Below are 13,477 nucleotides of genomic sequence, written 5' to 3'. Positions count from 1 at the left end.
CTTTAGCATTATTAGGATTATTTTAAATTGATGAAATTTACATAGCATAACTGCTAATAAGATACTAACTCAGGTGTGTTATACCTCCTAAAAAATCCTGTGAGCATTAAATAAACTGATCTAGTTAAAATATTGTGAGGTACATGATAAGAACTCAGTCAAGCATAACTACATTGCTCATTATTCAACACAGCTTCATTTAGGACTAAATAAAATTCACCAATAACTGTTGATTATAGCCATTACTCTGAAGTCTATATTTGTGAAATGATATGGGAAAAAAAGATTATCATACTTTTTGCAAACTTTTGCCAATATATCTTGATGGTTTGTATCTAGAACTATCATTTGAATAGTATCATTATCATGATAATTATAGATAACATATATTGAACAATTACTACAGGACAGGAACTCCTTGGTTCCTGTGTTTTCACAATTAATTCCTCCAAAGTGCATAAGTAGGTTTCAAGATTTTTCCCACAGAAAATCTTAGCAACTAAGGTAAAGCAAAAAAAAAAAAAAGTTGAAATAAATTTATAAGGTTATATAGCACAATGTGGATGAAGTAGAGTTCAAGCTCATAAATACTAAAAGTGGAAAGAGGGAATATAGAAGAGAAAGGGAGGGAGAAAGGAAAGGAGACTAAGGGATAGGAGAGATGAAAGGGAGGGAGTGAACACAGGATAAAGATAATGAGATAAATTGAAATACAAAGACAGACAAATAAGGTATTATAATGAACAGAGGAGGCAATACGTTTTTGAATAGTAGTATATACAGTTATAGTTTATATATATTAACATTATATATAACATTGCAATAAATGTGCTATGCGCATAATTTTTAGAGTAAAATTGGAATGAATTCATAATATTAACAAATTCATTTTTAGTAGGTATCTAATACATATTGTATATAATACTTATAATGTAGAGTTATAATCAGATATAAGATGGAGATGATATGAAAAAAGAAAAAAGATAAAATGAATAATGAATAGTATAGATTAAAAATCACTAAGCCTTGAATTTTTTCCAAAATGTAGGAGACAAAAATCTTATCCTTGAATAGAAAGGAACTGAATAAATCATACTTTCATTCTTCCTGTCTCCATAATGGAATCATCACAGACTCTTGAGCCACTCCCCAAAGAGGCAAACGCCCCAGAAAATATGTTCACTATTTGCAATGACAGCTACAGTGATTTCATCCTCCTGGGCTTCTCTGACAAGCCATATTTAGAGAAGATATTGTTTTGGGTAATTCTGATTTTTTATGGCTTGACTATTACAGGAAATATGATCATAATTCTTGTCTCCTGGAAGGATCCCAAACTCCACATCCCAATGTATTTCTTTCTTTCCAATCTTTCCCTTCTGGAACTCTGTTTTACTAGCAGCTGTGTTCCACAGATGTTGGTTAATTTCTGGGGTCCAAAGAAGACCATCAGCTACATTGGTTGTGCTATTCAACTCTATGTCTTCTTGTGGCTTGGGGCCACTGAATGTGTCCTTCTTGTCATCATGGCTGTGGACCGTTACGTGGCAGTGTGTCATCCACTTCAATATACCACTATCATGCACCCAAAACTATGCCTGCAGCTGGCCATTGTTGCGTGGGGGACTGGCCTGCTTCAGTCTCTGATCCAGTCCCCTACTACCCTCCAGCTACCCTTCTGCTCTCACCAGAAAGTGGACGATATTGTGTGTGAAGTCCCAGCCCTGATTCAGGCCTCCAGTGCAGACACCACGTACAATGAAATCCAGATGTCCATCACTAGTATCATTCTCCTGGTGGTGCCCCTGATCATTATTCTTTCCTCTTATGGCGCTATTGCTAAGGCTGTGCTGAAAATAAAAACAACTTCAGGGCAGAAGAAAGCATTTGGCACCTGTGCTTCTCACCTTCTTGTGGTCTCCCTCTTCTATGGCACAGTCACAGCTGTATATCTCCAACCCAAGAATCAATATGCTCATGAACGGGGCAAGTTTTATACCCTTTTCTACACTGTTGTAACTCCAACTCTTAATCCACTCATCTACACCCTAAGAAACAAGGAGGTAAAGGGGGCAATAGTAAGATTAGGGAGGAGGACCCGGAACTTCCATAATTAAAGAAGTTGACTGATATTAATGTGAGAAGTGAAAATAAGCTCTTTTTTTTTTTAAAGATTCATTTTATTTATTTATACAAGCACTGGGTACAGTCAGAAGTGCGGGAGGGTGAGAGAATTCACCAGAGCCAGAGCGGGGAACAGAGCAGGCAGACTGACGAAATACACTGCTGAGAGGAGCAGCGGGTGACAGGAGAGGTCTGTGCGCCATGTGGGACCCTTGCTGGTGGCCAGGGATTGAACCGGTGCTGCAGAGGCCGCAGGCAACTTCACAGCCCAGCGCCCAACCACTGAGCCACCAGGGGAGGCCTGAAAATAAACTCTTTACAAAAAGTTAATGATATACTTCCTAACTCTAAGGTAGGAAAGTTTAATTTTGTTCAAGCTGAAAATTCATTTCCATTCACAAAATGATTGATTAGGCCCTTACTTTCTTCATGCTGCTAATTTAGGCACAATATGATATAGGAGGGGATATATTTAATAGTCACTTTCTTTTTAAATGTTTTTTTTATTTTTGAACAATATTTGTTTCCCCCCCACCCCCTCAGATTGAGTCCCCATAGCATTTCCTTCTCCAAGGCACCCATGTACCATCACCATAGTCCTCTGTGCTCTCCTTCCCTCCCTTTTAATAGTCACTTTCTTAAAGAATATGCAATACAATGGATTTGGGGGAAGAAAAGAAATACAAACTTGCAAAATAAAAAGACCAATCAATGTGTTTCATGTCTCTTTGCTTCTTTCTTTTTCCCTTTGTACCTTCTATTTTCCTCTAAACTCAACTAGTACTTTCATTTAATTCCAACAAGACCATGAAGTTGTGAGATAGATATTTCTACAAAAATGCATACTTTTATACTCCAATATGTTGGGTCTTGGTTCTGAAGTATGTCTGCTTCCTTGTCTCAGTATGACCATTGTTTATATGCTTTGATCTTAAAATTACCCAGTACAAAAATATTTGCCAAGCAGAACATCACATTCACTGTTCCCTGATACTGCTGCTGTGTCTAAGTTTCTTAGTTTAAGTTTTGATATTCTGGATCCCAAATTATAGGAATAGGCTTCTATTTTTCATTTCTTTGAACCTCAGTTGTAATGAAATTATTTTTTTTTTTAGTTTATTTTTTTAAATTCAGTTCTTAATAATTCTCCCTACAGGTTTTATTTTATTTATTAGACAAAATATTTATTTCTTTTTTTATTGACGTACTATTGGTTTACAACACTGTGTATTATTTAAAGGTATAAGATATGTCCTTCTGTTACAGTAGAAATTCCATCAGGAAACAAAACAGTACTGAGAGAAGAGGAAGGAAGTTCTTTATTAATGCTGGTGGGTTTAGAAGAGATCTTCTCCAAAATCTAAGCCCTGAGCAATTAGGCAACAGGGTATTTATTTTTTTAGTAGGAGTCTTAACAGCCAGCAGGAAGTACAGGAGCAAGAGCCTTCTAAGCTGTTATCTGGGATGAGTCAGGCGTGTGGCCTTGAGACCCTTAATCAGTTACTTTTGGAACTTTCAGTCTACAGTGAGGCTTTGTTTCAACATAACTTTAGATATTTTCCACTTTGCTTCATGTGTGTATGACCACACCATACCAACCACAAGGCACCCATCGCTCTCCACCATAGTCAGTTGTGTCTCACCCCTACGTTGTTCTCCATCTTCTAATTTCCCTCTGGTAGCCTTAGTTCTATGGCTTTCTAGGGTTTATTATTGGTTTGGCCTTATGCAACCTTCTGTTTTATATACCTATATATTCCAGATAAAAATGAAAGTCTGGTATTTGTATTTAGCTTAGCATTATCCCCTCTCCTTTCTATCCATACTATCAAAAATAGCAAGATTTTATTTTTTCTTATAGCTGATTAGTATTCCATTGGATATGTAGAAGACATCTGCTTAACCCAATCTTCTGTTTCCAAAACACGATGCAGGGTAAATTATTGTCAGGCTTTTCTGCCTTCACGCCATTAGGATTGATGATGGATCCCTGCAGTCCTGAATGCATGCTTGATGGCGGACACCTGAAGTAGGGTCTGGGCATATGTAGGTGGGATACACCTGGGCTAGGACTGGTCTTATGAGGGCTGCATCATGAGGATGCCAGCATGGAAATGGACCGTTCTCTCCTTGCTTCAAAGGCCACCTCTTCCTCAAATCCTCCTTGATCTCTCCAATCACCATCCAATGGAATGAACAGCAAGGAAACAGAGAGAGAAAACGAGACTATGAGAGAATGCCAGAGAGCCCAGAAAGAGTGAAGATTTGCGAGAGGCTGGAAGGCCTCCCAGCCTCCAGGCCCCCTGGCACCCCTGCCTACTGTGTACCTGGTAAAGTCAATAAAAGCCTGAAAAAGCCGCAGAGGGCTCCAGGACTCTCCATTACCCGTCTGCATGGGCTCATAGACATTCTGCACTGTGGTCTTCTTGCTGCTACAATGAATATTGAAATAGTGCTGCAATGAGCATAGAAGTGCATCTTGGGTCTCCCCTGGTGGCGAAGCTGCCTGAAGCCTCTGCAGCGCCCGTTCCATCCACGGCCGCCGGCGAGGGCCCCACATGGCATGCAGACCTCTCCTGTTGTGCCCGCTGCTCCCCTCAGCAGTGTACTTTGTCATTCTGCCTGTTCTGCTCCCCGCTCTGGCTCTGGTGAATTCTCTCACCCTCCCGCATTTCTGACTGTACCCAGTGCTTGTATAAATAAATAAATAAATCTTTTTTAAAAAAGTGCATCTACATCTTCAAATTAGGGTTTTTGCATTATTTGAGTAGCTACATAGGAGTGAAATTACTGAATCATGTATTAGACCTATTTCACATATTTTGAGAAATCTCTATATTCTTTTGCATAGGGGCCAGGCAAGTTTATATTCCTACTAACAGTGTACAAGTGTTCTGCTTTCTCTACATGCAAGCCAATACTTGCTGTTTCTGGCCTTTCTGTGTGGGCCATTCTGACAGGTGTGAGGTGGTATCTCATTGTTGTTTGATCTGCATTTCCTTGACAATAAGTGATGATTAGCATTTATTCATATGCCTATTTACCATTATTATGTCTGCTTGGGAGAAATGCCTATTTTAACTCTGATACCCATTTCTTAATAGAGTCATTTATTTTCATTTTGCCAAATTGCATGAGGTATTGTAGATTTTGGATATCAGCTCCTGTCAGTTTCATGATGTGCAAATATTTTGAACAATTCAGTAGGTATCATTTTATTTGGTGACAATTTTTTGCTATGCAAAAAATTAATGTTATTAATTTTATCATTTTATTTAAATAAATAAATAGCATTGTATATGCTTTAAAACTACAGGATCTCCCCCCCCAAAGTATTTTTATACCACATCCACTAGCAAAACACCAGTAGTTGACCACCACAGTCCATTGTGTTCCTTCCTGTTGTGCAACCATCCAAGATTAGGCAGGTTCACTGTTGATTTCGGCAAATGGAAAAAGAATCTTAGAGCCTTAGGTATACCTGACATACCTTTAATGCTGAAGTGGGGGACCAGATACACAGGCAGACCAGTAGGCAGGGAGACAGGCAAGCAGGGTAGCAGCTGAGCCTCTTAGCCCCCTTTGTACTGTTATGTGTTCAGGGTCATATAGGTGATATATTGTTGCATGTGCAAGGCACTTTCAAAGTTATTGGCCATCTGTTGTTTACTGGATCTTTGGAAGGCAAAGTGATGCAATCTGGTAATTGTCTTGCACCTTCTGACTTATTTCACCAAGAATAATACCCTCCAGCTTCATTCATGTTGCTGCAGAAGGCAATAGCATACCTTTTTGGATAGTTGACTTGTATTTCATTGTGCATGTATGCCACATCTTCCTGATTCACTCATTTGTATCAGGGTATTTAGGTTGTTTTCATAGCTTGGCCTTTGTTTTCATAGCTTTTCATAGCATAAATTGTGCTACAAAGAACATAAGAGTGCATGTTTCCCTTCAAAATAGTGCTGCTGTGTTTTTCAGGTAGATGCCTAAGAATAGAATTGCTGAGTCATATGGCAGGTCCATTTTGAAATCCTTGAGAACATCCATACTGTTTTTTATACTGGCTGGAGCAATCTGTTTCCATCATCAACATAAGATGCTCTTTTTTTTTCTCCACATCCTTTCGAGGACTTTTTTCTGATCTTTCTGATAAGTACCTTTCTCACTGATTTGGAGTAGTTACTTATAGTGGTTTTGACTAGCATTTTCCTGACAATAAGTGATGATAAGCAGTTCATCATGTGTCTGTTATCCATCTGTATATATTCTTTGGAGTTGTGACTATTTAGCTCTTCTGTCCCTTTTTTGATTAGGTTATTTGTTTTCATTTTGCTGAGTTGTATGAGTTCATTTTATATTTTTGATATCATCTCCTTGTCAGATGTATGGCTAACAAATGTTTTCTTCCACTCAGCAGGGTGTCTTTTTATTTTATTGAAAGTTCACTTACTGTGCAGAAGATTTTTAGTTTGATGCAGTTACAATTGTTTATACTCTTTTTTGTTTTACTTGGTACTGGAGACAAATTCAAAAATACACATCTGAAATACATGCTGTGGAGAGTTTTGTCTATATTTCTTCTATATTTATTGTGGAATCAGGTCTTACAGCTAAGTGTTTTATACACTTTGAGTTTATTTTTGGTATGGTGTGAAATATTGGTTTAGTTTCACTCTTTTACATGTGACTGCTCAGTTTTCCCAGCACCATTTATTGATTTTTCTTGCTCAAGTGTATATTTTGTCTACTTTGTAATAGATTAACTTTCCATATGGATGGGTTCATTTCTGACTTTGCAATGCTAACCCATTGCTCTGAGTGCCTATTTTTGTTCCAGGACCATGCTGTTTTAATTATTATAGCTTTGTAGTGTAGTTTGAAGATTGGGAGTGTGATGCTGCCATTCTTCCTATTTTTGGTCTGGATTGCTTTGACTACCCAGGGTCTTCTGTGGTTCCATATGATTTTCAGTTACATTTGTCCTGATTTTCTTGGAATTCCCACTATTCACACATTTCTTGGAGGGGTGATCTAGTGTTTGCAACCTCTTTCAGGTTCTCTGTGTCTTAAAGGAACTTTATTTCTCCCTTGTATATGAAGGGGAGCCTTGTGGATAGAGTATTCTTGGCAGGTAGATTTTAACTTTAAATATTTGGAAACTATCATTTCATTCTTTCCCTGCTGTAGTATTTCTTCAGAGAAGTCTGATGCTAACTTGATCTGGCTACTTTTTATGTTATCTGTTACATCCCTCTTGCCAACTTCAATATCGCTCTTTGTCCTGAATTCTTGGAAATACCATTGGTAATCTGTATTGGTGTAGGTCTCATTTTATGTAGGTATGTCAGTGTTCTTTTATCTTTCTGAATTTGAATATTTATTCCTTTCTCTAGGTTTGGCAAGTCTATCTCCATTATTTATTTGAATACATTTTCTGGTCCTCTCTTCCCCTCAGATATTCCCACTATTCTTACATTGAATTTCCTTATAAAGGTGGATAATTTGTTTCTCTATTTCTTTCTCTGCCTGGATTCTTTGTACATTCACATCTTCAAGTACACTATTTCTTTCTTCCATCTGATCTACTTCTATAAATTTCTACCGATTTTTTTATCTTTTAGATGCTTCTTTTTGTATTCTAAAACTCCATTATTATCTTATTAAAATCTTCATTTTCTATTTTCCATTCATTGATTTTATTTCTAGGGATATTCATTTGTTTTCTGAGCACTCTTCTATTTCTTTGAATTTCTATATTACTGAAATTTTAAGTTCTGCATTTGATAATAAAATTATATCTTCCATTTCTTTGAAGTTGGGTTCCAGAAATTCATTCTTTCTCTGTGTTGTAGAATTTCCCTGAGCACTGATGTGCTCATTATTTTACTTTCTCTCCATTATTTGTTTTAGGTCCCAGCTGCTGTAGGTCAGACTTCTTCTGTGACTGGCTCCTCCCCATTGCTGGTCAGGGGTCTCACTGTGTTAGGTTTTAGGTGAGCAAGTGCTGCAGTCTCCATAAGGTCACAAAGCCTGGGACTCCTCTGGCACCTCCCCTGGCTTGGGTCAGGTGTCCCAGCTGTCTGGGCTAGTGCTGGTGTCTTCTGGTGGGAGGTCACTCTTGACCTGTTACTTTTGGCCTGTGGTCACTCTTGCTCCTGTCCCAGCATGGTTCTTAGCTGTTAGGGTCTGTATGGGTAATGGCAGGGTCTTGTGGGAAGATGTAAGGCCTCTCAGTGCCTATCCTCAGTTTTACAGTCAGATTTTTATGGTTTGCTTTCATTTGATGAGTCTTTTTACTATGTATCTGGGAAAGAGGAATGATGCTTGTTTGGTTGTATAAAATTATTTATTACTGCTATTTTCATCTTTATTGAGATTGGTTGAAGAAACATATTTAAAGTGTACAACAGAATGATTCCATAAATGAGTTGCTTACAATAATCATGTGAACACATCCACCAATTCATATCATAAAATTTTTGTGCATTAACAAAAAATATAAAATCTCTAATCTTCACACATTTCAAGTGTATAATACTGTAATATCAACTATAGTGACCATGTTGTGCATTAGATAGAACTTATTAGCTTTATTCCTTAGTGTGAATCCTTTGTCCAACTTCCACCCATTTTACCAGCTCCCAACACAGGCCAACAATCATTCTACTTTCTGTTTGTGTAAGCTCAACATTTTTTAAAAATATTCATATATAGGTGATAGCATTCCAGGTTTGTGCATTTGTTTTTTCTGTCCTTCATCTTTCATTTAGTATAAACACCTAATGATTCATCTATATTGTGATAAATGACATTTTTCATGCTTCTTTTTGTTGAATAATTTTTCATTGTGCACACACATGCACACACTTTCACTTAAGTAACATTGCATTATATATTTTTTTAAAGATTTACTCATTTATGCATACAAGATCTGGAGTACAGGCCAGAGATGCGGGACTGGGGGGGATGGTGAGAGGATACACCAGAGACAGAGTGGGGAACAGAACAGGCAGACTGACTGAAATATACTGCTGAGGGGAGCAGCAGGTGAGTTAGGAGAGGTCTGCTTTGCCATGTGGAATGCTCTCTGGCTTGCTGGGGATGGAACGCATGCTTCAGAGGCTGCGGACTGCCCCATAGTGCAGTGTTTAACCCTTTGTGCCACCAGGGAGGGCCCACATTGCATTAAATCTTATATACACTTCTGTATATAAGATTTCCCCCCTTTTCTTTGAAGTAACATTGCATTATAATACTATAAATATTTCAGGTATATATAATTGAAAATCAACACATATATACTGTATCACATATATATTTGTGTACATGCATATACTATATATACATATTTATATTTTTCTCATCTATGTATTCATTGATAAAATTATAGGTTGTTTCCATATCTTGACTTTATGAATAATGCATTATGAACATGGGGTGAAGATGTATTTTTGAGATAGCTGATTTTCTTTCCTGTGGTAGTGGAAATGACAGATTCCAGAGTAGTCCTAATTAAACATTTTTTTCAGCCACATTATACTGTTTTATTCAAGACTATACCAATTTTCATTCCCACCACGAGTATATAAGTATTCCCTTTCTCCATATTCTCACCAACATTTCTTATCTCTTGACAATTGGCAATCTAACAGCATGAAGTGAATCTCATTGTAGTTTTGATTTGCATTTCTCTGAAGATTATTGATGCAGATTACTTTCTCATGTACCTTTTAGCCATTTGTATATCTTCTTTGAAAAAGTGTCTCTTCAAGTTTTTTTCTGTTTTTAATCAAATTATTATTATGTTTCCCATGGAATAGCATAAGTTCTTTATATATATTTTTCCCATCTGTAAAAATTATTTTATTAATTTACAAATAATGAAAATGGTGAGTTATCAATTACTATCAATACAAACTGCCATCATTCACCATTTTGTGGAAAACAGATAATGTCATATGGCTCTGCACGAATTGAAAAGGAAGAAATATAATATACTATAGCAGTACTGAATGAGCTATAATTATTAACCACTTATCAGGGACTTATTTAAATATTTTCTGTATTTTATAGGCAACTTGCATTTTGTTTATAGTTTCTTTGCTAAGTAGAAGATTTTTAGTTTAATTTAGATTCAGATGTTTATTTGTGCTTTTGTGTGCTGTGTCAACATATCCAAAATATCATCACAAAAAGCGAGATTATTTAGCATTTTCCCTATTTTTTCTTCCTGAACTTTTACAATTTCAAGTTTTGCAATTAAGTCTTAATCCATTTGGAGGTAATCTTTACTATTGTTGTAAAAGAGAAGTCCAGTTTATTCTTTTGTATGGGAACATCCAGTTTTCCAAGCATCATTGATTAAGGAGACTATTCTTTTCTCATTCAGTATTTGTGAGTCCCTTGTCAAAGATTAATTGAACATAAATGCATGGTTTTATTCTGAGCTCTACATTCTGTTCCACTACTTTAGGTATCTGTTTCTGTGCCAGTACCATGCTTTTTTGATTACTATGTAATTTTGAATGTAATTTGAATATAAATTGAAGTCAAATTATAGTTCTTCAGAAATTGTATTTTGTTCTTGGTACTCAAGATTCCTTTGATTATTTGTGACTTTTTTATTTTATAGAAAATTAAGAATTTTTTTTTATTTTTGTGAAAAATGCCATTGGAATTTTGATAAGGATTGCAATAATATATAAATCACTTTGGATAATATGGACATTTTGATAGTATTAAATTTTATAGTATAAGAACATGGTACCATTCTATATATTAAAGACTTCTTCAATTTTTTTCATCATGATCTTACAGTTTCAGTGTTCAGCTCTCACAACATTGGTGAAATTTATTCAAAAATATTTTGTTTTTGATATTATTACAAATGGGACTTTTGTCATAATTTTATTTTCAATTATTTCACTATTAGCAAATGAAAACACAACTGACATTTTTATTGAAGTAGCATTGATATACAATGTTGTATATGATTTTAACACTTCAGATGCTGTTAAACCACACCTGCCACCAAGACACCCATGGGCCTCTACCAAAGTTCACTGTCCTCCCTCCCCACTTTGCTCTCCCCTTCCATTTCCCCCTCTTGTTGTCTCAGCTGTACAGTGACATTTCCAAGGTTTGTTATTGGTTTTACTTTATCTGACTTTGTTTTATTTCTCTAATATTTTTTAAAGATTTACTTATTTATTTATACAAGCACTGGGTACAGTCAGAAGCGCGGGAGGGTGAGAGAATTCACCAGAGACAGAGCCGGGAACAGAACAGGCAGAACAATGAAATACACTGCTGAGGGGAGCAGCAGGAGGCAAGAGAGGTCTGTCGCGCCATGTGGGACCCTTGCCCATTGGATGGGAATCGAACTGGCGCTGCAGAGGCTGCAGGCAGCTTCGCAGACCAGCGCTCAACAACTGCGCCACCAGGGGAGGCCCTACTTCTCTATTTTTAAAATTTTTTTATTTCATATTTTTTTACACCATTCTTCATTTTTGTACAATGTATGCATTTTTTTAATGTTGGTTATAGTTCCCATGGTATTCCCACCACCAATTCACTAGTGTGTCATCACCATAGTCCCTTGTGCTCTTCCCACCCCTGTTTGGATCATACTCCCTTCTCCCCACCCTGTAGAATGTCTCCATTTTATAGTTGCCTGTTGATTTTGATTTTTACTTTAATATAATCACTTTTTTCCCTTGATACCTTATTTGGATCCTCTACATTCCTCCTATAAGTGAAACCATCCAATGTTTTTCTTTTACTTTCTGGCTTATTTCACTGAGCATTATCCCTTTCAGCTCCATCCATGTTGCTGTGAATGGTATGAATTTATCTTTTTTGATTGCTGAGTAATATTCCATTGTGTATATATGCCACATGTTCTTGATCCAGTCATCTATTTTGGGGCATTTGGGATGTTTCCATAGCTTGGCCATTGTAAATAGTGCTGCAATAAACATAGGGATTCAGGTGTCCTTTTGAATTAATGTTTTTGTGTGCTTTCAGTGGATACCTAAGAGTGGAATTGCTGGATCATATGGAATCTCCATTTTTAGCAGATTGAGGAACCTCCACACAGCTTTCCATAGAGATCTGACCAACTTGAATTCCCACCAGCAATGCAGAAGTGTTCCTTTTTCTCTGCATCCTTGCCAACAATTGTTGTTGCTAGTTTTTTTAATATGTGCTATTCTCACTGGTGTAATATTGTATCTCATTGTGGTTTTGATTTGCATTTCCCTGATTACAAGTGATGTTGAACATTTTTTCATACGCCTGTTGGCCATTTGCATTTCCTCTTTGAAGAAGTGTCTTTTTAGCTCTTCTGCCCATTTTTTGACTGGGTTATTTACTTTGTTTTTGTTGAGTCTCCTCAGTTCTTTGTAGATCTCTGTGATTAATCCCTTATCTGTAGTACTGTGTGCAAAAATTTTTCTCCCAATCAGTGGGGTGTCTCTTTGCTTTGGTTAATATCTCTTTTACTGTATAGAAACTATTTAATTTGATGTTGTCCCAGCTGTTACTACCTCATACCATGCCCCCAAACTAACTCAAAATGAATTAAAGAACAAGACATAAGACCTGAAACCATAAAATATGTAGAAGAAATGTAGGCAAAACACATGACATAAACCTCAGTAACATCTTTAAAGATACGTCACCCAGCTGTTTATCTTTGCCTTCACAATCACTGCTTTGGGTGATGTGTCTGTAAATATATCTTTGATGTGCATATCCCGTAGTGTTTCACCTATATTTCCTTCTATGTATTTTATGGTTTCAGGTCTTATGTCTAGTTCTTTAATCCATTTTGAGTTGTTTTTTGTGTATGGTGTGAGGTAGTAGTCAAGCTTCATTCTTTTGCATGTAGCAACCCAGTTTTCCCAGAACCATTTATTGAACAAACTTTCTTTTCTCCAGTGCATATTCTTTTTTCCTTTGTCAAAGATTAGTTGACCATAAATCTGTGGGTTTATTTCTGGATTTTCTATTCAATTCCATTGGTCTGTGTGTCTGTTCTTGTTCCAATACCATGCAGTTTTGATGATTATGGCTTTGTAGTACAGTTTGAAGTCTGGGAGTGTGATGCCTCCATTCCCTTCTTTTTTTTTTTTCAGGAGAGCTTTGGCTATTCAGGGTTTTTGGTGATTCCATATGAATTTCATCAATGATTGTTCTATTTATTTGGAGAATGACATTGAAATTTTTATTGGAATAGCATTGAATCTGTATATTGCTTTTGGTAGGATGACCATTTTAATAATGTTTATTCTTCCAATCCATGATCACAAAAATCTACAAAGAGCTGATGAAACTCAAAAAAACAAAG

The 13,477-nt window shown here is 36.6% G+C and overlaps 1 protein-coding gene across 1 annotated transcript; it reads left to right on the top strand.

Annotated features, from left to right (window-relative positions):
* Nucleotides 1–1,175: 1,175 nt before the first annotated feature.
* LOC311167885 (olfactory receptor 2H2-like) lies at nucleotides 1,176–2,551 on the top strand (the record flags this gene model as incomplete). Its single annotated transcript, XM_084229041.1, has 1 exon — nucleotides 1,176–2,551. The coding sequence occupies one exon, from the start codon at nucleotides 1,176–1,178 to the stop codon at nucleotides 2,115–2,117; it is 942 nt and encodes a 313-aa protein (XP_084085167.1). The 3' UTR covers nucleotides 2,118–2,551.
* Between the last annotated feature and the right edge of the window lie 10,926 nt (nucleotides 2,552–13,477).

Source organism: Talpa europaea (assembly GCF_964194135.1).
Source record: "Talpa europaea genome assembly, chromosome: 2".
Taxonomy (NCBI): Eukaryota; Metazoa; Chordata; class Mammalia; order Eulipotyphla; family Talpidae; genus Talpa; species Talpa europaea.
This window is presented reverse-complemented; position numbering and strand designations above follow the sequence as displayed.